Source organism: Carica papaya, chromosome 6 (assembly GCF_054855325.1).
Source record: "Carica papaya isolate Zhongbai chromosome 6, ASM5485532v1, whole genome shotgun sequence".
Taxonomy (NCBI): Eukaryota; Viridiplantae; Streptophyta; class Magnoliopsida; order Brassicales; family Caricaceae; genus Carica; species Carica papaya.
The window spans coordinates 30,046,477-30,072,950 of NC_142314.1; the positions used below are offsets into that span (position 1 = coordinate 30,046,477).

At 32.6% G+C, this 26,474-nt stretch overlaps 3 protein-coding genes and 1 long non-coding RNA gene across 8 annotated transcripts in view; 3 read left to right on the forward strand and 1 right to left on the reverse strand.

The window, feature by feature from the left end:
• Positions 1–6,383: 6,383 nt before the first annotated feature.
• LOC148253494 (uncharacterized) lies at positions 6,384–8,012 on the forward strand. The gene is made up of 3 exons (XR_015821446.1): positions 6,384–6,656; positions 6,769–6,859; positions 7,975–8,012. It is a non-coding gene; the product is annotated as an uncharacterized LOC148253494 (long non-coding RNA).
• A 130-nt stretch (positions 8,013–8,142) lies between these two features.
• On the forward strand, positions 8,143–10,722 carry LOC110815954 (Galactose oxidase/kelch repeat superfamily protein). Of its 2 annotated transcripts, XM_088222508.1 has the most exons (3): positions 8,143–8,238; positions 8,705–9,004; positions 9,884–10,722. In XM_088222508.1, exons 2-3 carry the CDS (start codon positions 8,721–8,723, stop codon positions 10,509–10,511), a joined length of 912 nt encoding a protein of 303 aa, XP_088078634.1. In that variant the 5' UTR covers positions 8,143–8,238; positions 8,705–8,720; the 3' UTR covers positions 10,512–10,722. The 2 variants fall into 2 exon arrangements, with proteins under 2 accessions (XP_088078634.1, XP_021899630.1); XM_022043938.2 differs by lacking the exon at positions 8,143–8,238 and having other exon boundaries at positions 8,336–9,004.
• A 1,307-nt stretch (positions 10,723–12,029) lies between these two features.
• On the forward strand, positions 12,030–15,429 carry LOC110816063 (nuclear pore complex protein). 2 transcript variants are annotated; one of them, XM_022044087.2, is made up of 9 exons: positions 12,030–12,535; positions 12,669–12,722; positions 12,891–12,950; positions 13,103–13,213; positions 13,479–13,544; positions 13,625–13,711; positions 14,028–14,129; positions 14,202–14,351; positions 14,778–15,429. In XM_022044087.2, the coding sequence occupies exons 1-9, from the start codon at positions 12,137–12,139 to the stop codon at positions 14,892–14,894; spliced, it is 1,146 nt and encodes a 381-aa protein (XP_021899779.1). In that variant the 5' UTR covers positions 12,030–12,136; the 3' UTR covers positions 14,895–15,429. The 2 variants fall into 2 exon arrangements, with proteins under 2 accessions (XP_021899779.1, XP_021899780.1); XM_022044088.2 differs by lacking the exon at positions 12,891–12,950.
• A 682-nt stretch (positions 15,430–16,111) lies between these two features.
• The window catches only part of LOC110815960 (mannosyl-oligosaccharide glucosidase GCS1-like), a 51,875-nt gene continuing 41,512 nt past the window's right edge, over positions 16,112–26,474 (reverse strand). For all 3 annotated transcript variants that reach the window (XM_088223489.1, XM_088223488.1, XM_088223490.1), the window contains 8 exons: positions 25,642–25,791; positions 25,487–25,537; positions 19,877–19,933; positions 17,586–17,735; positions 17,375–17,466; positions 17,146–17,255; positions 16,965–17,028; positions 16,112–16,867 (listed from right to left, as the gene is read on the reverse strand). In XM_088223489.1, the coding sequence (XP_088079615.1) occupies positions 16,732–16,867; positions 16,965–17,028; positions 17,146–17,255; positions 17,375–17,466; positions 17,586–17,735; positions 19,877–19,933; positions 25,487–25,537; positions 25,642–25,791 (810 nt within the window). In that variant the 3' untranslated portion in view covers positions 16,112–16,731. The remainder of the gene's footprint in view (positions 16,868–16,964; positions 17,029–17,145; positions 17,256–17,374; positions 17,467–17,585; positions 17,736–19,876; positions 19,934–25,486; positions 25,538–25,641; positions 25,792–26,474) is intronic.

The window sequence follows — 26,474 nt, forward strand, 5'->3', positions numbered from 1 at the left end:
TGTATAAATATCAAACTATTATAACTTGAATTTTTATGCTTAATATTTGCAATTAACTTTTTATCTTCAAGTTGTTATGTCAGTCATTATATAAAGATTATATTGTCTTGTGTACTTAGCATATACTTGTCACACACCATCATCATAAATGTATCCCCTCATGATTACCAAAAATTGTATTAATTAATTTTGTCAAAAATCATTATAGTCGTCAATTTAATTTTCATTATTTATATATTAACCGTATTATAAAACACTTATGAAGAATAATGAATTCTACTAGTCACTTTTTTATTTAATATTGTCTAAACTCATGTATGGTAATAAATTTTGTCTCGTCAACACTATTTAAAATTGATTTTACTAATTCATAAAATATGACATTGATTTTAATAGTTCATAAATGGGTTGACTAATTGAGGCATTGCTAGTAATAAAACACCTTATTTATTAATAATAATTGATTAATCTATTTGAATTATTAATTCGTACGTACATCATCATATAAGGTTGTGAAAATATTTGAGCTTGACGTAAAACAAAAAATTTGTAGAATGCTATAACAAATAAATTATATGAAAGTCTCGAGCTCACACTAATTTTTTTCTTATTTTTTAAAATAATATCATGACTTTTGGAGTCCATCAAATGTATACTTATTATTCTTATTCTAAAAATCAAATATTTAAACTTCATTTTTTGATTATTAGTCTATTAACTTGTGTAATATCACAATAAAAAAATTATAAAATATGTTAAAGAACGTCTTTAAATATTTTACTAAAAATTATACGCCTAACTAAATTGACTTTTCTATGGAGCCTGATTACTAATGTTGTTCTCATTAAAGTTGAATTATTTGACCATATCAACAATCGCATTTTTTAAAGAATTATAAATTTATGTGATTTTTTATATGATTTCAGAATTTTGATGGAAACTCCTTTTTAAGTGTTTTAAATTTCTTTATTGAAGTTAAATATTATAAGAATTAATAATTAATGTTAACAGACTAAATAAGAAAAATTAATTTGTTATATTTAAATTATTAATGTTCTAAAACATAAATTAAATAGCAAGAAGACAATTATTATAACTATTTTTGATATATTTGTAATTTATAATTCCAATTAATACTTAGATATAGGTCGTAAAATTTTTAGTTATATCTTGTGTTTGTCACTCAAACGAATCAAAATGACTTTTGGATATGTTTAAAATACAAATGAATCAAAATGACCTTTGGATATGTTTAAAATAATTAATTAAAAATTATCTTTTAGAATAGTTTTTAAATTGTGAAACCAATTTTAAAAAAATTATGATCTATTTGCAACATGTTAATAGTAGTGGTAATTTGTTAAAAGAAAATTTATGATCTATTGAAGTATTTAGTTTATTGTACTTATTTTAAACTTATAAGTAAAGCTTATACCATCATAAGGTCCATAAACTATTGAAAAGAAAATGTAAAAAATATATTTTTTTATTTAGTTTACTTTTATTTACTCATAAATTTTATATAAATAGACATGTATTTCGTAAAATAATATTTATAAAAAAAGATTACCAAATAATTAGGAAAGATATATAAATAAACATTTAGCAATTTATAATTGAGTTATTTTGATAAAAATGATAAAGTTAACATGTTTAGGCTAAAGTACCAAAATACTCCTATATTGCACAAAAAATTCAAAAAAATTTTGAAAGTATTTTTCTTCAAAGTTAACCCCAAAATTTTCAAGAAAGTAACAAACTGTTCCATCTCTATTATCTTTCTCTAACAGTGTTCGGGCTCATTAACATAACAAATAACATGCACAAGCCACGTCACTTTCATTTAATATTTAATTATGTGGCATCTATGTCGGTGATCACATGGACACCATATAAATAATCCTTTTAATTCCCTTTTACCCCACCCAATTCTTTTATCGCATTTTCTTCTTCTTCCATCTCGTATGTGCCCTAATGCAAAAAACTTCTCTTTTATCTCCTTTGTGCCCTAAATTGTTTCTCACATATCTTTCGTCTCTTACAACATCATCTTTTTGTAGTGTCCACGTCAAGACTTGGTCTTGTCGAACACAAGCACATAGTGCTTTCAACTTTGAATCACTTACAACCCCTTTTTTCTCTTCATGCCCTAAATCAAAACAATGGAAGCCTCTATTTTTTAATCATGCCAAGCTCATTCATTGTCTTGAGTTGAATTATTTATGTTAACTCATCTTTATAGGTTTGTCTGTTATCTTTATTCTGCTTCACAAGCTCTTTATATGCACTAAATCGAGATGTAAGCTTCCTTACTTGAAATCATGCCATCAAACTTCCTTCATAAAGGAAAGGTGATTGTTTTATTCCAAGCAAGCTTCCTTATGCTACTTCCTTTTGCATATATATCAATTCTTTAATATTTATATCATTTAGGGTCCCTAAACTATGTATAAATTAGGAATAATCATTTTTACAATTCCTCTTGATGAAGACAACTAGTTTGTGGATCTTAGTAAAAAAATAATATAATATGGTAATGGTTTAATGGTAAGAAAAATATTGTTTATATGTTATGTGGTCTTATGTCTATGTATTGGTAGTGGTTTGCTAGGTATTGACTTTCATTCTAAAATTGTGAAATATTATCTTTAGTAATAAATTAAAACAACGAAAAAAAAGAGATGATAAAGAACCAGAGTGATGATAATTTAAAGTAAATAAGGTATTGAAAATATAGGACAAAAAAACAAAAAAATGGGAATGTAGGATAGAAAAAAAATATGTTAGAAATTCTTAGAATAATCTTCTCCTCAAGTTAGACATGAAAGAAACACTTACCTTATCATTTATAAAAATATAAAATTGTCATAAACATAATAAAGGGTTTGTAACATTTTCGTAGAACAATATGATTACAAATTGTATCAATGTACTTTTACTCAATTATGCTTTTCCAAGTTAAAAAATTTATTTTTATAGGAAAAGTTTTTTTTTTTTGGTTTCTTCTTATAAAATTTACATATGTCTGATAAATCAATCACAAGCCTTTTACTTATTTTTTTTTGTTTGATGTATCTATTTCTTATTATTTGAATGTGAAATTGCCCTTGATAAATTGAAAATTAAAGTTAGAAGAGAAAATAGGTGAGAGTCGAATATGTACTTTAAAATTCCGAACATGTGCTTTCACCATTCAATGGACAATGGACAATGGACAATGATGCAGTGACTTTTGGTGGAAGTTCAATAATCCTTGAAATTTCCATGTTATAAACTAGAGTAAGAAATAGTGCCTTCATGACCTACCCATTTTTAACTTTATGGGATAGATTATGGTTTGTATCTTTGATTTTCATGGAATTTTTCTAACTTCATCACCTACCCGTTTTTAACTTTATGCTAGCGTATTTTGTAAACTTAAATCACATTTTAAAACTTGACCTTTTTTCACTTAAACTTTCTATTTTATTTGTCATTTTTTGCGACTTGAAGTCATTTCATTTTTTTCTCATTTGTACCTTTCTACCTATTTTTCTAACATTACAGTTCTATCCAAATTAATTATTAATTAGACAAAAGAGCACAATAAGTGTAATTGCTACACTTAATATGCTAAACTTAGAATTTCTAAGTTTTAAATAGAGTAGTTTGTATTTTGTATCAATGTACACAAATGCTTATTTTTTTAACCTAAGCACTCATTAATAGTTTCTTAGTTATAATATCAATAGTAATTATAAGTGTGTACAGATTAAATGCAGGCATAACTTTTTTTTTTTACATGAATTTAATCTTTCAACATAATGGCAAGTTTCGTTTTAATCATGAGCTGAATTACATGGGTGGTAAAATGACAATTTTTAGTAGGATAAGCGTTCATAAATTTGGATGGTTCTTCCAAAAGGATTTTATATACTAACTTGGTTATATAACTTTAAGTAGAATGTGAGGGTTGCTAGTTATAATACCCGTACCCGAAAAGCGGATTTTATATACTAACTTGGTTATATAACTTTAAGTAGAATGCGAGGGTTGCTAGTTATAATACCCGTACTCGAAAAACGGTTTGAGATAATTTTTTTATTAAACTATTTTATTAAAATAATTATTTAATTTAATTTAATTTTATTTTATTTTATTAAAATTTTGAGAAAAATAAATTAAGGACGATATTAAAAATAATTTTAGAAAAAGTAAGTAAAAATTTGAGTTCGATTGATGTTTTTGAAAGAAAAATTAAAAACAAATGGTCAAAGTGCAAAAAAAAAAAATTCAGCCATGTGGGATGGTCCAGTCAGCAACATCGACGAACCGGAGTACGCTGAGTGTCAAAACACGATGATGTCAGCGCCACACAGGTGACCCGCGTGCCTAACAATCTGATGATCCAGGTTCGAGCCTGCGTGCGTGAACGGCTAAGATTCGTTCCCTCCTTAGATGCAAACGAACGAACAAGATCAATCACGATGAATGGTCCAGATTCGCCCATGCAATCGACCTAAAAAGACAAAGATCAGATGACCCTCCTCGCTCTACGTCGATACAAATGGACGGTTCAGATCAACGCGAGATGTGTATAAATATCTCGTGTCACAAAAAAACTCAAACCTTAGCTACCAGCCATCACCGGAGAAAAAGAACTACGTGCCGGAGATAACTCATTTTCTCACAATGATGGATATAAAACTGGCCGAAATCGACAAAATTGAGGCAAACTGCCGTCACAGGCGGCGATGCCACTGTGCTAGAATTTTAAAATTGATCGAAAAAAGTTTTTAACACCGATTTATATGAAGGAAAGAGGCGTGCATGCGTTTGATAAGAGTAAGCCTATCATGAACACTACAAAGAAGATGATGAAACGATGAAGGAATAAAGGAGATGAATGATGCTATGAATAACATTTAGGGCACAAAGGAGAGGACTGGATGTTCTTCACATTAGGGCACATATGAGGTGGAAAGAAGAACAAAACATGGTAAAAAAAATTAGGTGAGGTAATAAAATGGGGTTAAAAGGTTTGCTGATGTAACGTCCATGTGATTGCAAACATAGATGCTATATTATCATATTTGAAATGGACGTAACATGGTTTGTCCACGTTATTTACTATGTCAACAAGCTCAAATGCCATAGAGAAAAATGGAGAGAATCTTTTATCACCTTTTTGTAACTACCATAAGAACTTTAATCAAAAAAATATTTCATGAAAAATTTTAAATATTTTTATGAAGTCCAGATGTACTTTAGTATTTTGACTACTTTTCGTACACGCATTTCTCCCTTTTTTCTGATGTTCAATAAATATGAAAAAAAATTAAATAAAGTTTAGGCACATGAATGAAAATGCGAAATTACCTAAATACTTGAAATGTTTACCAACACATCAATTATTCAATATATAAATAAGCTTAGGTACATGAATGCTAGTAAGTATTCAAAGCCTTACATATTTGCAATTTTTATATAGATCTATGAGTTTTCAAAATTTACTCATAACAAATAAAATTATGTGTTAACATTTGAAATGTCCAAGACAACACTAAATATCTAAATGCCCATAAATTATACTAATTAACAAAATATTTATAACAATCTCAAATATTTACAGATACTCGTAGCCATATTTATATGTCTAAAATATTTAAACATAAAATAGTTTAACTATTAGTCCATGTAGGCTAAGAAATTAAAATAAAATTGACAAATAACTAATTATGCATTAATTGTTATTTATTAAAAATAATAAACCTAATTCTAAATATACATAAAATTCGATCAATTTCATATAATTTAATCTGAAAATAAATATGTTCTCAAAGTGAAATAACAATTCTTTAACTAGAGATGACAATGGACAAATTCTGGACATAAATTATATTATTTTATTCATATTCTCATCTTTATTATTATTATTATTTTGTAAGAGAAAACAAAGATTTTGTAGGAGAAGGTATATTACAAAAATATTGCATCATATTCAATTAAAATAAATACCTTAAACCAAAATAATCTGACACAAATAAAATAAAATATTTAAATAGTTCAATATAAAAGCATTCAAATTGTTTAACACAAACAAAATAATTCAATAAAATATATATTTTAACATAAATACAACAAAATTTATAAAATTATCTCACAATTCAAATTATTTTAAACATATCAAAAATTAAATTTAGAAATTTAATTACAAAAACATATAATTTTATAAAATATTCAAATTTATAGTATAAAATACAGTGTATGTCATGGTTGAGTGGATCGGAGCAAGCCTACTAACCCTATCTTTGTCCCTATTTTCATTTTAAATGGAATTAAATTAATTTTTTTTGAGGTCCAGCCGATGAATTTACTTCCGTCGGTAATAAAAAAAAATTAATGTAGACCCCACCAGACACGTGAAATGACCATCATGCCGTTATCCTGACTTAAACCCATAATTATCACACGCAGAGACGTCAATGGATGAATGAAGAGATATGGATGCGTCTACTCATATACACACAAGAGAAACTCGATTGGTCCAAGTTATGAGAAATATAAAAAAGTAAAAAAACTTGTCCTTCCATTATATCGGGAAGAGAACAATACACGTCCCTTTTCTGGTATTGTAATGAGCGGGCGAATATCTCATCCTGACGTGGCAGCTCTCTGTCAGTTTTATCTTTTTTTTTTTTTAGGAGTTTATCTTTCCATTAGTATTATTATTATTATTATTTATGTATAATTTTCTTTTTGACCAAAATTTCTGTGGGCTATAAATAGATCTCCTTCACTCTCGCCTAGTCTCTCTCGCACATTATCTTCTTCTTACTCTTTGAAACATTCTCTCAACGGATAATCTCCTCTAACTCAGGTAATGTTTTTACCTTATCCTTTTCTTTATATTCGCTTGATTCTTCTTTCTTATGCGGCATCTGGACATTATTTTTTGAGCTTAGATCTGTTCGTTGTACGTTGGTTTAAGTTTTCTCGTCACATTTTTTAGATTTTCATTTCCGTTGTTAATTTTGTTTTATTCTTTCTTAGATTACTTCTCTGCATATGAGTTTTTCATGAACTTTTTGTATATGTTTCTCTTTTTTTTCCTCATAAATTGTTTATCGGTTGCTCATATGGTTCTTGGCCTATTTCTCACTTAAACTAGACCTTTTTTAGTCTAATTCTGGTTTCTATTTTTTCATTTAAGCTATTTAGAGAATAATTCAGGATCATTGGAGTTAGATTTTATGGTTAAATTCTCTGTAGTTTATGTGGTTTCGGTTTCAAATCGGAGATATGTCCTGCAATTTAAATGTTTTAGTTTTGACGACTTAGATTTATCTGCATAATCACAGACATGAATCTTCCTTTCCCCAGGCTGTAGCTTCCACGTCTTCCAGTTTTAGTTACTCTGTGGGGGGAGTTCAATGCATATATTTTCTTTTTTTTTTTTTAAAGAGAAAAGTTAGATGTTTATTTGTTTACTTTTTTTACTTTATTTCCTTATTTCAAGTTGCAGTACCTGAATGCTATGAGCATCTCAAGGATTTGAGATTTATTCGTTTGCTTTCCTGATCTGTGCATATCAATGATCTAATCTCCTCATCATGTTACCATGTACTTATTTTTTATTTTTTGCCTTCTACTGAATATGATTAAAAAGAATATATCATTTAAGTAGGTGATCTTTCTTTGATATTTTGTTTTGACTTTTCCTTGCTCTCTTATAATTTTGTCTTGTGGATGTTTAGATGAGTTGAGATTTGTGTTGTCTACCACTTCAAATAAAGTAAATTTTTCTTTAGATGCAGCGTGCAGAAGTTATAGACAAATCTTTAGAGAATTTTCTGATTCCTTTTATTGAAGATTTAATTTATTGATAGAATGCTATCATTGGCTCGAGATAATTCTTTCTTTTGCATTTGCTATGCCAAATCAGCTTTTAATGGTAGTTGACTTGTCATTTTGTTGTCCTTTTGAACATTTTAGATGATCGGAGACTTTGTTAACATGGAAGCTACTGGGGGATAAGACTTGCAATGTCCTATGGCCTTTGCTGGTAAAATTGTTCTGATCCTCTCATTGTATAAAAGTGAACTGTTGGTTGCACTGTCATTTTGAATTATGTTTGTGGTAATTTTGAGTTCTTTCATGCAGACAATTGGGAGATGTTTACAAAGAAAGACAATGGGTTCTTAAGAAACAGTCGGCCTAAAACAAAAGGAAGCAACTATTTTATGAGCGAAAGCTCTGGTATGGAATATCAGTCAGACTGGTTGAAACATTGGACGTCCTTAGTGTTCACCACTCAAGTGATTTGTTCTGTGAAACCTTATATGCCCTGGTCTTGTAAAATCCCTATAGGTGACGGATATCACGAATTTCTTTGATTAATTATTTGTCATTCCAAAACATTATTAAAATTTTTGGGAGATACATGTATGAGAATCATTTGCATCTCTCAAGATTCATTTATTGTTACTATCTGAAAAATGCCTGGCTTAATTAGTGGAAAGAAGAGATTCACAGAGCAAGATATGTTCTTCTCTTTGGGAAACCATGATACACTACCTCGGTCAAAAAGCAATCCTCATTTACCTATTCATGTCTCTGATGACTTTGACAGCCCATTATTACCGGGCCTACCTGATGATGTGGCAAAGTATTGTCTTGCACTTGTTCCCCGTTCCAACTTTCCAGCTATGGGCTGTGTCTGCAGGAAATGGAGGTCTTTTATGCAGAGTAAAGAATTGATCACTGTGCGGAAGTTAGCTGGTGTGCTTGAGGAATGGCTTTATATCCTGACCATGGATGTTGAGGGAAAGGAAAGCCACTGGGAGGTTTTGGACAGCTCAGGACTTAAACATCATCATCTTCCGCCAATGCCAGGGGCAATGAGGGCAGGCTTTGGAGTGGTTGTTCTTAATGGAAAACTTCTTGTCATGGCTGGTTATTTGGTGGTCAAAGGTACTGGTCCGGCCTCAGCAGATGTTTATCAATATGATTCTTGCCTCAACAGGTTTGTTCTATTATCATGCTTTCAGTTCAAGGCATCAAAATTTTATGTTCTGTTAATACAAAAATCACAGTTAGTTGGGACTACAAATTTGGATAAATTATCTTCTTGTTACTTAGATTAGAAATTTAATAATATTTTATCTTCTGGTGGAAAAAGTAGGTCATTTGATTATTCAACCTTTTAGGTTTAGAGAAAGAATGATCTATTTGCTGGCTGGAAGATTTCTTTACCAATGATGAATTGCACTGGTGCCATTTTATAAGAATCTATAACTGAGGAGCCTGGGACACATCAATGTAAATAGGTTCCCATTAAAATGACATCCTTGATACCAAGTAATTATAGAGTTAGCCATTTTACAGTGGAATCGTATCTGAAAAATATCCTAGGTCAGAATTAGCCATCTGGAATTGTCTGTCTAGTTCATGGCAGTTGTTCCAAGTTTGTTTTCTTTTTTCAGCGACCAATTCTTTTTTCTTTTTTCTCTTCATACCAAGTAATTATAGAATTTTGTAGAATAATAGCAATTCAGTGTTTGAAGTTTGAAACTTACTACAGTTTGGCTCCTAATTTTTTTTTCTTTATAATTTGATTTCCGATATTTTAAACGCCAAATTTTCTTCCATTTTTTAACATAAAAAAATAAAATGATTAGATCATATTTGGATGCTTAAAAAAACAATTCAAATGAATGACTTTAACTAATTAATTTAGTTAATAAATTAATGACAATAATAGTCTGAACAGAGTGAAGCCAGGGCATTTTTGAAGGACATTCTTAGATTGTGTGTTACATTAGTGATACATTCTTTGCACTTTTCAATGTTGATTTCTTTAATTTTGCTGTAGAGTGTTAACTTATTGTTTGTACCCCTACAGCTGGAGCAAATTAGCAGATATGAATGTGGCTCGTTATGATTTTGCTTCTGCTGAAGTTAACGGCATGGTTTATGTAGTTGGGGGCTATGGGATAAATGGTGACAGTCTCTCGAGTGCTGAGGTGTACAACCCTGATACTAACAAGTGGAGCATAATAGAAAGCCTCCGATGCCCAAGGTGGGGTTGTTTTGCTTGTGGGTTTGATGGAAAACTGTATGTTATGGGTGGAAGGTCAAGCTTTAGTATTGGGAACTCGAGGTTTGTTGATGTATACCACCCTGAACAACATGCCTGGTTTGAGATGAAGAGCGGTTGTGTGATGGTCACTGCACATGCTGTGCTGGGAACAAAGCTCTTTTGTATCGAGTGGAAAAACCAGCGGAAACTGGCAATATTTGATGCAAAGGACAACTCATGGAAAGTTGTACCTGTTCCGCTGACAGGCGGCTCAAGCATTAGGTTTCGATTTGGTATCCTGAATGGTAAGCTGCTATTATTCTCTCTAGAAGAAGATCTTAGTTATAGTACTCTGTTGTATGATCCAAATGCAGCCCCAGGATCAGAGTGGAAGACTTCTGAGATCAGGCCGTCAGGCTTCTGCTTGTGTAGTGTGACAATCCAAGCATGATGATCACTACTTGATGGAAATTTGAAAAATTCTTTGACGTTCAGAATGCTTCTGCATCTTCTTTGATATGCCGTGTGAACCTAATTAATTAGGTTAAGGTAGTGGCACTCAATAATTAGTTGCCCTATTCTATGTAACTTGGATCAAATTAAGTACTGAATTTCACTTTTGTTAATTAATTAAGTGCAATTGTGCATGGTTAATTGTTGAATCTCTTTGAAGCAAAGTTGTTTTGTATAAATAGGACTTTTAAGGTCTGTTTGGTTTAATTCCTCTCTTCAGTTTCTATATAAGATTTTATTTTTAAAAAAATATATACATAAGATTTGATTTTCAATTTAAAGTCATTTACTCATATTATATTAGGAGATACACTAATCGGCCAAAGATTTTTGGAAAAGTTTCCGTACAAGTTGATGGGTTAAAGTAAATAGTTGATGAACCGTTTATTTTTATATTTATTATTATTGTATAAATTACAACTTACTTTATTTAAACTATAAATAAAAATAAAATATTTTTTTTATTAATTTTTTATTAGGGAGAAATTGGTTCTTCAATTTTTTTTTTTCAACTAAAATTATATAACAAAAGCAAAATTAATTTTTTTTAATGAACTGTTCATTATACAGAGGAGACACTACTAATGTCAAAGGTCAGATATAAAACAAAGTAAACTTAATTAGGTTTTTTTTTTTTTCTTATTACAAAATTGTTATGATTATGATATTAAGTATTGTGTATGTATTAGTTATCAGATATAATTAGCATTCCTTAAATCTAATTTTTTGTTATTTTGAAAAAGTATGCTAATAAATATTTTTTATTTTAAAAATTGTAAAATATATTTTAAAGTAATTTACTTATAATACACGTCTCAATCTAAAGTAAATCTCAATTTATGTCCTAAATACTAGAAATTTATTCTCATTCTATTTATTATTAATAATTTATATATTAGATATACAATTAAACAAATTTTATTTCATATTTTTATTTAAAATAATAATTAATAAAAAGATTACAATAGTTAAAACATTATGAGTACTATATTTTTATTAATAGTTGAATATAGTTAAATTTGAACTAAGATTAAGTTCACTTAAAATTTTACAATATAAAATAATACAAATTTGAATAAATAGGTCAAATTTAATTTAAAGTTATGTGAAACAAATCAAAAGTCATAAAATTAATTTTTTAAGAGATGAGATAAATGAAATTAATTTGTATACAAATTCATTTATTATTTTAATTAGATCTTTCATATCTTTCAATTAAAATAGGTACATATTTGGAAATGAAGTTTCAATTATTTTAAATATAACCTAATTATTTTTGCAATGTATTAATTAATAAGTAATAAAAAAATTTATAGTATTAAAATTATAATAAAACTTAGTCAATGGTATAATTTATTTTTGTATATAAAATTTATTAAAATACAAAAATTAAATCATAATTGGAATATTAGCAGTAAGAATAAAAGGTATATACCTGCACAATCGGTGTAAGACCAAATAAAATGGCGCCTTCTGGTTAAAATCCCCAACACTTGCATTCAAATTTTCCGTATCCTGTCTCCCTCTTCCCTCGGTTGTGTGCTGCAGAATCAAGGGCAAGCAATGTTCGGAGGTCAAGCTGCATCGACCCCGGCATTCGGAACTCCATCTGCTACTCAGGCATTTGGAGCGCCATCTTCTACTCCGGCCTTCGGAACTCCATCTACTACTCCGGCGTTTGGAACGCCGTCGACGCCTTCATTTGCCACGGTAGGCTTCGGCTCCTCTCTATTTTCAACTCCATTCTCCTCTCAGCAGCAACAGCAACAGCAACAGCAACAGCAGCAGACTCCGTTGTTTCAGCAGCAGACTCCGTTGTTTCAGCAGCAACCTTCTGCTGGTTTCGGTTTCCAGACTCCCTTTGCCACCCCGCAGCCGAATCCTTTCCCCAATGCTCAATTGACAACTCAGATGGCTCCTGTGGCTCCTCTCCCTTTCTCTCTCGCCGATCGCGACATTCAAGTATCTCTTTGTTTTTTCATTTTAACCTTTTCCTCTGAGGGTTGCGGGTTTATCATAAACCCTAACCCTCAGTCTCTTCCAGTCGTAGAATTTCGTAGGGTTTGATTCTTTCTATTGGTTCTGATTTCATTAGGCGATTGTTGATGCTTACAAGGAAGACCCTGCGAACCCTAAGTACGCTTTTAAGGTTGGTTGGTTTCACGGCTAAGAAAGCTTGAGGGTTTTTTTTTTCTTTAATGGAAACTTGAGATATCTGAATTAATATGAATCCTTATTTCTTTCAATTTTTGAACGACAGAAGAAAATAAGGGTTTTGTAACTTTATGTTATCATGTGGCGTTATTTCATTTTGCAGCACTTGTTGTTTAGTGTGACTGAGCCACAGTTTAGGGTGAAGCCCCCTGGTGTATCAGATGTGAGTTTGTATTATTTCATTTCCTTGTCTTGAAAATTCTTATTGTTGGAGGTTGGCTTCTACGAGCACTAATCTTCTGCTTCAAGTAGGTTATTTTTTTTTTCTTTTGAATATCCAATTGAGCTAAGTTTGGAGATAGTTTGCATTGATAGATCATGTGGGCGGAAGCTATTGGGAAACTGGAGGGTATGGATGGCACTGATCGAGAACGCTTATGGCCTCAGCTTGTTCAAGGCTTCAAGGATCTTTCCAACCGATTGAAGGTGAACCTTGTTAGTTTTGAGTTGTTGATAAGCCTTAGTAGTTATGTTACTTGGCTGTTTCTTGGGCCGTTTTTTTATTGAAGTTTTTACTGGCACATTGCACATGGAGCGGGTTGAACCGAGATAACTATGTTCTTCCATTTATAGACTGAGGGATATTTGGTAGAGACTTGAGCAGAGTGTGCTTAGGATTCTGTTTGGTTAATGAATTTGTTGTGGATTGCTGGTAAGATAAAATGATAATTGTCACATTGGCTTGATGCAGCTTCAAGATGAAGTCATTCTTTCTGATGCTGAGAGGTTGCGAATGACTCAGAGCAATGTTAAAATGGTGTGCTTATGACTTATCTGCTTGTCTATCTTGTTGATTGCATATATGGAGTATGGTTTTCACCATCTATATATTTGCAGCTTCAAAGGCATTTCCAAGCTGAAACTCTTCCTTGGATCGAAAGAATGAGACAAAAGGAGCAAAGTCTTCAAAGACGCCTTTTAAGGGTGCGAAGAAAATCGCTCTCAGTTTACTGTGATTGCCGTCGAGCTTAATAAGTTTCTTTTGCATCTTTGAATATTTTGCAGTCTTCAGCATGCTCATTTGATCACTCTCCTGTCTTTGGTATGCAATATACTAAAGAGTGTTTCATTATACTTTGGTTGAGGAGAGATGGTCACCGGTGACATGGCTATTATAGGGTACTTTAGGTTAATCTTTCAGGAGGCTTTTAGTCATTCTTGCATGTCTAGTTTCAGTTTGTACATTTAGTTCTATTATATTTCATCTTGACTTTCAGAAAATTTTGTGGTTTGCCTAAAGGTAATGAGAATAGTGGAAGCACTGGAGGGTAAGGGTTGCCGGTTGCCCATAATGAAAGGAGAAGCTGAATTGGCTGAAAAGTTGGCAGGAATAACAAGACAGGTCAGTTCACCTTGTCGCAGGTTCTGTTTGATGCTTACCAACAATGGTACTGACCAGTGAACATAAATTCAGTTGAAAGGATCTGGAGCAGAACTTTCTAGGAGGGTTCAGAACCTGCTTACCATATCTCGGATTCAAGCAAATTCCATCAGTACTGGTGGTTCTTTTTATCTTCCTGGATCAACCAAAATACACGATCAGAGCCTTGCTGATATGCAGGAGGTAAAAGCTGATAATTTTCTAACTAATGTCAGTTGTTGCCTGTTACAAAGCACATTGTTTCTTTTTTTTTCTAAGAAATATTTTTTAGAAACTAGCATGATATCTAATTTGACAAGAAAGCTATAAACTCACAAGACTGTTAATGGGCTTTATTATTATAAATACAATCGTTGCTAATGGTAACCCTTGTTTAACTAGTTACGTTGTGATAAAATGGCAATGCATGATCGACAATCTGTGATTGTCTTTGGATAATGAAAGCAGTAAGGTTTGAGGTGGCATGATGTTGCCTCTCTCATGTTGACAATAAATGGTCAAACCTAGTATTAGTGAACCATTATGGTTAATATACAGACAAATGTTACTTATTTACTTTTTAAGGAGATATGAATTCAAGTGTTAACAAAGGAGAATTTTGTTGGATAGGTCCTACAACAGCAGACGGAGGCCATAGCAAGGCTTGGCAGTGTATTGAAGCGAGATATAAGGGACATGGATATAATAATGTCTGAGGACACAGAGATGACAGAGGAAGGGAGCTAGGGAAGTTGACAGGCAGTACTCGGTGATTCTTGTGTTTTTTTTGTTCAGCCGTTGGATCTATTTAGGGATAAAGTATTATTATTGAGTTCTTGAACCCAAACCTTTCTTCTGGTAGAAGAATGCCAGGATCTGGTGCAAAGGTCATTTTGAATGATCTGCTTTGAGCTCTTGTTCTTTTTGTTTTCGGTGAAAGACAAATTCATTGATCAACCAAAAGGAGAAACAGCTGACTTGCATACAGCTAAAAAAAGCTGGGCCTTCAAAGCTCTAGCAACAAGGTGGGTAACTGAGTTAGAGTCTCTATTATCTCAATACAGCTAAAAAAAGAAGCCCATAAAGATTTAGCTTCAGCTGTATTACCGTACAGCTTTTAACAGCTTCATAATTCTGTTTTTCCAAACAGAGTTAGCTGGTAGCCTACGCCATCGTTGTATTATTTTATTTCTATTTCTTTTAGCTCAGGTTTTACTTGCATTTTACTGTTTTAACATAAATACATTGCCTTACAATATTGAATTTTTTTTTTTTTTGAGTATATGATTATTCAATTTCAGAAAGGAAGATGCATCGTGATAAGTTAATTTCTAATTATTCAAGAATACAAATAAATACTCAAATCATTTATAGGAGACGTTCATCTATAAATACTAACAATACATCCCCTTTTAAGATGATTTTTATTGTATTCTTTCTCATTTTTGGTGTTGAGAGAAATAGCCAATAAAAATTAATTTTTCTCGCATGTGTTTATAACTTCTATAATACTATTTCCTTGTGTTTATTTCATTGGAAAAATAATCAAGGGAGACGATGATTTATTTATTATCTGCTATTTCATGGGCATATTTGTTATAACCGATTAGGTACTGATTTCTTTCTCATTTTTAAGGCTAGATTAACTTTTTTTTTTTTTTTTGAACATTCAATAAGGAATAAGTCATAGAATAGTATATTAGTAATATAATATCATCTAAAAAGAATTATTTAAGTTTATATAAAAATATATCTTACCAATTACCACACTTCGAATGAGTTTAGAATTTGTACAGAACTCGTAAGCTTATTAAACTTAAAAATGATGACTTTTTTCCTCAAAAAATAATATGAACACTGGAAAGTTTTGTGAAACTACAACCATGTATCTTATAAGTAAATATTCACTAATAACTGAATTAATTCTGCATGGTTGTTTATTAGCCTAATGATTTACACACATATAATAGTAACAAGGTAATATAATCATTTGAAAAGAGTAGAACCCCAAGTTCAAATCCAATGAGGTTTTGTTTTTACTGATCTATTTCTAAATTCAACCTGAATTTGGATTCCTTTAAATGAGACTGAAAAAAACCAAATAAAACTCAAACTCACGATTACAGTAGCAAGTCAAACTTAACAGTATTTGAATGAGATCAACGGGATACTGAAATATTAGCATAAGCTCAATCTCCACTACTACTTGTATCTAGCCAATAATTGTGAAATAGCAATCATTTTCTTTTTCCCTGTCCGGCGCAGCCAAGTGATGGTCTTCTCAAAAACAAATAGGGCAGGCCAGAAGTTGCTATTTTCAGAGGCCTGTAGCTTCGTAAAATTAAGATCTTCAACAACATGGCACACATAAAAGGGCCTGTCTAATCGTTTCTTATGGAGAAAGTTCCCCTCAAAATACTTCTATGGTCATTTTACCTTGAATTGGGATGGTCTCCTTCTAAGTTAGTATTTCCATTTAAATTGAGCACAAAACCTTTTACAACAGAGATTTGTCTCGTTGAGTACTAAAATTTTGTTTTTAACTTAAGAATATTATCTTCCGTGAAAAAAAACCTAAGGGGTTTCAGTAAGCTTCAGCCATAATTAATAGGATGAGAGCTGTCCAACCAGTAAATAGACGTGTCCCTTTCCCTTTTCCTGTCTTCTGATCATACTGTTCCCACAAGTATCCAGTCTGGTAATAGTTGTGAATCACATTTCTGCAGCAAGCCAGAATAGACGTATTAATTCATGACTTCAGTTAAAGCACCGTATATAAAGTAGGAACTACTCCGACAGAATCTGACTGTAAATAACCTCATCAAATTCTCTCTCAACTCCTCGTAAATACTCCTTGCTCTATCTCTAAATGGTCCATCCACTACAAGAAAAGAAGGAAAAAAAGAATATCAATTCAAGCATGATAGTTCAAAAAGCATCTCCCTGTTTCTTTTAATATTTTATGCTCGTCATTTGTTCTGGATGTATAGAGATATACCTTCTGAGTAATGGAATAGTGCAGAAAGAATCATGTAGTTCATGTTCATCCATATTGGACCTCTCCAATAAGGTGGGTCATGCTCTGTGTTGCGTTTCATGTAGATGGAGCTGTGGTTACAATGGTACAATTTGGACTAATTAGATTACAAAATCAATGAGATTTAGGTAAAACCACAGTAGCAAAACAGGAGACTCAAACAGGTTAAGGGTTGATTGCATAGCCTCACCTTGTTTTTGCAAGAGAGCGTAGCCCATAATCCGTCCATAAAATGCTTCTATTTGAAATTAGATCAAACTGTTTCTCAAGAATCCGTGATTCCTGAGTGAATCAGTAAATGTCAGAGATGTCAAATGTCAATAGAAAGCAAAAATACTATATGCCAAAATGTAGCAAACAAGAGTAATTATTTTCATCATTTAGATTTCCATGGAACTTACAGGAGGGATGATTCTCCATATTAATGGAAAAAGGCTGACATATCCAACATGAGGAACTAGGCTTGGCTTTGGCTTGTCTAATACTTCACGGACAAGCTCTCGAGTTGCATAATTGTTTCCTGTAATCACATCTTTCCAACGTAATCGAACCTGGATAACAACTCAACATCAAGTTCGGGAGTTCTGTAAATCACAAGGCTATACAAAATCAAGGTAACAAATTTGTTTGATAAGAAATAGTTCCATTGAAAACTCCAACAAAGGTGAAATTGTAGCCAGATCTAAGTTAAGTTAAAAAAATGTCCAAACTTCAGCTGAAAGAAAAAAATAATTTATAAAACTACTGCGTATAATTAATTATTAATTGTTAGTAGTATGCCCTATAAGCTAATAACATACTGATGGTAACAAATTTGTTTGATAAGAAATAGTTCCATTGAAAACTCCAACAAAGGTGAAATTGTAGCCAGATCTAAGTTAAGTTAAAAAAATGTCCAAACTTCAGCTGAAAGAAAAAAATAATTTATAACACTACTGCTTATAATTAATTATTAATTGTTAGTAGTATGCCCTATAAGCTAATAACATACTGATGGAATAGGACTATCAGCTGCATTGCTACTTATAAATCACATATTAATTATTACTAGTATGTTCTACAAGCTGATCACAAATTGACAGAAAGACACTATCAGCTTATGATGTTTTTCATTTATTGTTTTATTCTTTTAGTTGATAATAAAAGAAACTTGATCTACAATGTACTCTGTTACCACTTTGCTCTTGGCAAAGCCCCTAAAATGGAACAATGAATCAGAACCATGAATAGATCATTGGTGGCAATTAAATCCAAACCCTTATGAGCGTTGTTCTTAAACATCTCACTTGCAAGGCCATCAATAAAGACACTGGTACTCTAGTTAGACTAATGACATCATATCTACTATCAAAAGGAGGTGATTGATCTAATAACAAATTTTAAGATGCATTTAAGCAATGGTTATAAGCTCATCTCGAACTTTTCAGATGTATGAATATATTCTTTTAATTCAATCCACAACCTAGTTTACTGGTATATATTATATTTTGCTTCATATTAGATTAGTAGCATCTTTGACAATATAGTTTGGGCAGGGAATCTGTAAGTAATTTTATTATTTTTACTTATTTATTAATTCTTTTAATAATTCTTTTGATAATTTTATGATTTTGATTTGTATATCTAATTTATATCAACAATTGATTATTAAATTAGTTAATTATTTTTAACATTCATATTAATGATTTTAGAGAATAGATTTTGAACTTAAGACAGATCTGTTACCAATTTATTTATTCGACAGAGTCCATATGCTTAAATATCTGTTTTGTTTTAATGGTGTTGTCCCATGTCTAGTACTAACCAGGTAAAGTTAGTTCAGGCCATACAATAGGGTATACCCAATCTATTCCAGTTTTGCTGTATACTGTTCCGCTCAGTGGATGAGACAATGCCTAATAAGTTTTCTCAACCGACTAAAATATAGGTTTCTTTACTGGTTAGATAGCACGAACACCTATTAAAACAGCTTTGTCTCAGTTCTGTTCTCTCCGATCTTTACCAATCTGTTCTACTTTCACTTGAGTGAAAACATCCACAGTGAGCATTGGAAAAGATCAGAGAGGGAAAGGTTTCTTTAAAAAAACAAGTAGAAAGATGGGATGGGATATGTATTAACTGTGGATTGTGCTCTAGGATAATAGAGAAAACTTGCATGGCCAGTCTCACCAGCTTCCTAACACTATCATCCTAACAGATCAATCCCTTATTCATAGAATACAAATCAAATGGTACCCTCTAACAGATCACAGCTTCTCGGGTACAGATAATTATAATGCATTGGATGGAACAATTCCTGTCTAACAATCATTATTGACGAGCTCATTCTCAGAGTGATTTGAAAAATAACAGCACGTAGGTCAGCATATTAAATAAAGCATAAGTGAAATATAAAATTGACCACTAGCTATTGGAGAGAACATATCTTCTGAAAAGTTCATTAACATGTGTCCCAAATGCACTCATATAAAGAGAAGTGTTATTTGAAATTAGTAATTGAAAACGTGGCAAAATAAGAAACCATATACTAAGATTGACCACTAGCTATTGGAGAGAACATATCTTCTGAAAAGTTCATTAACATGTGTCCCAAATGCACTCATATAAAGAGAAGTGTTATTTGAAATTAGTAATTGAAAACGTGGCAAAATAAGAAACCATATACTAAGATAGTGACAAGCAAGTAGCGTACCTTTTCTGTATGATTTCCGAAGTCAAAATATGCTCCATATGTATCGTCATAGTGCATCTGGTAGAAAATTAAGCAAAGAACAAAAATGGTGAATGAGACAAAACTAAAAAGTTTGAAGACTTTTTGATGCAGAACCATCTAGCCAAAATAAGAAAGGCTGATCAAGAGATTGACAATTTATCTAAGGAATTTAAAAGCATTTAGGATATGTGAAATAACTAAGAGCATTTAAGAGTTCACTAAAATAATGCTAGTAGGATATGTAAGGAGTTATTGACATCCAGGGAAACAAAGAGCATTCAAGGGATCCACCTATCACACAATGGGATTGAAAGAAAAATAGCTTCCTACCAAGTAGCTCAGTTGCTTGTTTGAGAAATTATTGTATTTACCACAACTGAATGAGAATTTAGTTGGTTACATAGCCCAGTTTGAGGAACTCATGTTTAGTGTGAACTTGAAGACTCTTTGCCACCATTTACAGATTTATCGACAGTTTGATGGTAGAAATTAAAAAGGACGTTTCATTATATTCTCACTAGTATTTTGAATAATCGCATCAAGCACTAGAAATAGAAGAATACTTCCAATTTCTTAGTACTCGTTGAGTGCTGTCTTCCCTTGGAGATTCATCTCCTCCAAGTTTGTTTCTCAGTCTATTTCTACAGCTAAGTCTCCTATCTTTCAAGCATCTAAGTCTACCATTCCTTGTCCTAGTGGTCGTCCTAGTGCATCACATAGTTCTTCAATACAGTGTCATGGTTGCCATGAGAAGGGTCAAGTGTCCAGAGGTCCTCAATGTGCTTCGCCTGTAGAACAGGAATCTTATTAGTCATATGTTATTGAAACACAAGTTCTTGATCCAATGAAATAATTAGGTGATGAAGATGACTTAGATAATTAAAAAATTGTTGTCACTATTTGTCTTGTTGCCTAAGTTTGTCCACATAATGATCCTAAGGAGTACCTGGAGGTTTTGACAGCTACACCTTGTGATCACATCCCTCTGCCTATCATACCTCGTAAACCTCTTATACATTCCCCAGAACCTTGTTATTCTTAATTATTCTATTAAAAACTTCTTCAATTACGAGCTGATGTGCACCTTGAAGATTACAAGGATAAGACTGTGGAAACTAAAAAAAATGGTATATTTACTGTCAAGTCCTTTTATGACTATTTGGCCACCAATAAGGGTGAATGTGAGAGATTTCTGGCTGTGCAGATATGAAAGTGAAGACACCATTGAGAATTGCTTTTTTGGCTTGAGAACCGGTCAGGAATGCATCATCACCATTGACAAATTGATGAGAAGGGGATACATTATGGTTCATGGTTGTTATTTGTGTAAGGGGCGGCTGAATCATACAACCATCTTCTTCTGTGGTGTCCGGTGACCTACAGCTTATGGAATATGGTGTATAATTTATTAGATATCAATTGGGTGATTGGAGGTACAGTGAAAAATGAACTTTGGGCTTTGGATGGGATATGTAATAAATCGAAAATTATAAAACTTATTCCTTTAATTATCTTCTGGGTGGTGTGAAAAGAGAGGAACAGAGCATTTGATGGGTGTGTGGGTGATTTGGGTAGAATTAGAGATAGGTGAATACATACTTTTGGGACTCTAATTTTGGGACATGATGTGTACGGGTGGAATGATTTTGGGAAAGTTTTTAAATTTTAATTAGACATGTAAATATTTTGTACAAGGGCATCCCCTTGGTGCCTTATTATGGAGATATGAATTAATTAAATTTCTGGAAAAATGGAAGAATATGGAAGAAAGTGAAAAGGGAAAAATTGCAGAAAAAATAAGAGAGTTTACATAAATAAACATGGAGCTCCATTCCTATTTGACAGTTTGTTACCTAAAACTGTCAATACCAGAAAAAAACAGTAAACACTTACACATAATACTTGATTTTTATCTCAAAAAAACAATTCACCAAACTTATTGCACTCATGCCTCCTTGGCACATTCCCAATCCTTAGAAAATATGGATCTACTCTCACATATTTCCTAGAACACAGCTTTTTCTCTTGATTATTCTGTTAGAAAACCAAAGATGCGATTTTCTTATGGTTAACACTTTTTCAAACTCATTGCAGTAATGTGTTGTTGGCCCATTCCCAGTCCTTCAAAAATATGGACCTCGTGCATATCTTCTTGACGCACCTGAACATGTGGATATTGATCATCTTTTTGAAGTTGGGGTTTTATCATCTTATCAAGGCTTCTTGGATCCTCTTTCATTGTTTTCTCATATTTGTGCAGGTTGTGATCCATCTAAGCCGATTTTGTGACAAGTGAGATTATGGTCATATGGGATGTGAATCTTTTTCCACCTTCAAAGGTGGTTTCCATAAGAACCTTTTTGGGTGGAAAAGTTGTTTCAAGTCCACTGCCTTTTGGATTGATGCAGATCTGTTTGTGCATCTTGAATCCAGAGCACTTAGATGACTATGTGCATTCTGACTCATCAAAGTCAAGTTCTTTGCATGGGCAGGAGAATGAATGATGTAGAACCATCTAAGGGAAATATGAAGGTTGGTTGCCATGGTGGTCACGTTACTCTTATTCAGTCTTGCTTGTCTAGAATTTCACTCATTTTCTTTCTCTTTTAAAGTACCTAGAGGTTTCACAAAGAGAACTGAGAGGGTGGTGAGGAACTTTCTTTAGTCTGTGGTGGGTGATTCCTCAAGAAACTACTTAGTAGCAAAAGATGTTGTTTGTCTAAGTTTGATGGGATTTTTGGTATGGTAATCTTTATTCTAAAAATCTGTCTCTTTTGGCTAAATGCCTTTGGAGGTTTCTTTTGGAATCTAACTCTTTATCGTACAAGATAATCTAACAGAATTTTTAGTTTGCATTGAAATGGATCAGATTCTAATTTTATTGTTTTGAGGACATACAGGAGCCAGTGGAAAGCTATTTCCAGCTTTTAGGATTCCTTCTTACTCTTGTTCAAAATGAGGGTGGGTAGCAGTTTTTAGTTCCTTTTTACAGAAAATCCTCAGTGTGATAATATTCCTTTAGCATCCCGCTTCCCTCAATTGCATAATTTATATCAGACTCATCATGCCGCCATTCCTTCTTTAAGGGAGTACTTCAATGATTCCCTGTCTTGAGACATGTATTTCTTCAGGAATCTTTATGACCGAAAGATTGATGCTATGACATATTTGCTTCGTTTACTTGATTCTATTGTCTTATCTAAAAGCCCAATTGTAGAATCTGGTCTGTGGAACTCATGTTCCTATACACCTAAATCCTTTTTTTTTTTTTTACTCACAATCTTCCTCCCATAATGATATTCTTTTTTTTTTTGAAATAAAAAGTATTTATATGAATTAATATTGGTACCAAGGGGGGGCCACCCATTTACAAAAATATTTACAATCAATTAGATCATTTAGAAGGTTCCCTAACTCTAAAGATGAATTAATAGAGTGATACGTTAACAAAAAACCCCAGGATTTGAAACCATTTATTCTTAAGTAAATCATATCCATTAACATCCTCAACCCCTTCAAAAACCCTTTTGTTTCTCTCATTCTATACAACCCAGAAAATAGTAATCAGGATAACTTCCGCTTGTTTCCTCTTACACCCAAACCCTTCCAAGCCCAAATTTCATGTCTCACTGAGCCGGAAGGCACCCAACTAATACCAAGCATGCTGAAAACTTTGGTCCAAATTCTATAAACCATTGGACACCAGAGAAGTAGATGATTACATTTTCGTCTGCCCCCTTGCATAAGTAGTAGGCATTCACCAAGATTTTGCCTCTTCTCTGGAGTTTGTCAATGGTAAGTATACAACCCCTACTAGCTTCCCATGTTAAGAACGAAATGCAAGGTGGGGGCCCTCATCTTCCAGATCTGCCTGTATGGGATATTGTAACTAAAACCATCGTACTTAGAAAGCTACTTGTAGAAGGATTTAACAGTGAACATATCCTTCTTTGTCCGGCTCTATATGGGATGTCTCTACTATCATTAAGAGTAACTTAGGAAAGCATACCAGGTAGTCTCTCATAATCCCCAATCTCCTAGTCATTTAGAGGTATTTGTGCTAAAATCTGCCACTCTCTCCCTCCACCAGCACCCACCACAAAAGTCTCACATGTCTTGCTCTCCTTCTGTTGGGTGATTGTATAGATCTGCAGATATTGCACACTAAAAGGGCTTCCCTCCAACTATGAATCCTCCCAAAGTATGATTCCGTCCCCCTTCTCTACCTTCCAACAAATGTTCATCTGAACATGAGTGGCTTTACTAATATTCTTCCACAAACCTCTCCTATGTGGTCTGGAGTTCATCCTTGTGAACCACTCATTTTCATCCATACCATACTTGAGTGCTACCATTCTTCTCCATAAAGAATTCTGTTCCAACCGAAATCTACATGGCCATTTCCCTTGAAGAGCCTCATTCATTTCAATCATGGATCGAATACCTAAACCACCCAATGTGAGTGGTTTCTATGTGATCATTTCAATCATTCATTTTTAAAGTGCTCCCATGTGAGAATTCCATTATCGATTTTAAACCAATCATACCATTGAAGAATATCTTCATCTATTTGTGTTGAAGCATTATCCACTTTAGGAGCTTCTGGTGTTCTATATAAACGAACAAAGGAAAAAGCAAACTCTCCTCTAAAAATCTAACCTGTTGGATCTCCTCCTTGCCATTGAGGAAGTTCCATTTTATGTAAGAATTAGCCATTATCACACTTTTCAATAACCTCTTCCAGCAACTTCAGTAACAAAGGATGAAGTTTTAGGGATGATGGTCTGCAAATGGTTTCAGTAACAAAGAAAATTGATAGCAGTTCGAGAGTGCTATAGTCTCTCCCCTTGCAATACTTCGCCCAGATTTTTCCTACCTTCCTTTCTCTCTATTTTCTCTCCATATTCCTGTCAATCCTAACTAACATTTGTTTTTTCTGTTTCTTTTCCGCCAATTACAGAAATACCCCTCACTCTGAAGGCTGCATTGCTGGTGAAATTAGCTTGCCACCTCACCCTTCTCTCTTTCCTGCTCCTCTCATACAGAAACTTAATTGGGAGTTCATCAGATGCCTTTTGTGGCCATATAAGAGAACTCTTTTAGCTTTTCAAGTTGCTTATGAGTATTGAATACGGGAACTATTTAGTTTGAGATTTGAGATCTTCTATCTTCAGTCTCTTCAATTAAGCTACTCTTATTGTTTCCTACTGCTTTCTCTGTATTTTGACTTCAGTCCTCTCATGATCTCTTATTCTCTTCTCTCTCATTTTGTATTTGACATCAATCAGTATCAAAAAGAAATTGTCCTATATTCTTCTGTACCAAAGCCCTGTTATTGTACATTAAAATTTATAGAACACTAAACCCGATAAGTGATTTCTCTGGTTGATTTGAACAACTAAAAACACTTAACAATTTTTTTTCTGTTTCCCTAGCCATATTGTCAAAGTAGTATTCACAAAAAATGTAAAATATCGCACCAAAATACCATTTTTATATCCTTTGACTATCATGTATTACCAACGCTGCGAATCCAAACAATCAAGAACCAATGAATGTATAAGTTCAAACATCATCATTTGGACAAACCTGATTTAGAACTTCAAAATCTGAAAGCAGCTTAACTGTTGAGCTATAATCCTGCATAATTCATTTTCAATGTCAACAGAGGGATATGTGAGCTTTTCAACCCTATTTAACATGTGATGAATTGATTCCTGTAGAAATTTTCCTTATGATGATACCTTTTTTAGTTTCTGTTCTTTCTCAAACAATTCCAAGATGGAATTCATGCAATCTGCCGCAAGAAGCATCCAGCATCTGAGATCCAAGTGGCGCTCATCTTCACTTGGATGTGAAGCACGGGGATAATCATCAAGCCCAGATGACAGTGTCTGGAAATGCCAAGAACGATATAATCATCTTTCTGAAGTGCATTGATCCAATGAGCACAACTAGATCATGATTTGATTAAATGATACAACAAAAATAAATTAAATTAAAATAAAGTATAAACATATCAAGATATGCTATCTAATTTTTGGTCAAAAGAAAAAGAAGGGTAGGGCAAATGCGTCAATGTAATGAGTTATGGGCACTATCATCAAATGAAAATCAGACCTCTGCTATATGCATACTCCCATCTTCAAGGCCCATAGTCGTATTGCAAAATGAATGCAAAATGGGAATAAGCTAAAATGAAATATTAAGTATTACAATATAGATTTATGGTATTGCTGTTGTTATTACTGCTGAAGAAATAGTAGAGTTTTTATTAGGCTATCTATTACAAGAATAGGAAAGCCAATACTAGAAGCAGAACTATACAGTAACCATTATGACTCCTCCTGATGGTGAACTGGGAATGGAAGTACTACCGGTTAACCAAGTTTCTAAGAAATTCCCTCTCGAAAATTGCAGAAGAATTAATTGCATTTTTAAAGATGTATATTTTACTAAGTATTTGTGATAGTTGTGAGGGAAATAATCTGTCATAGACAGGAGGGTTTTTATGTTAAGTTTGTGTGCATAAGTGAAACCATGTGTTTTGGATATTATTAGACAGTTTCTGTCCTTA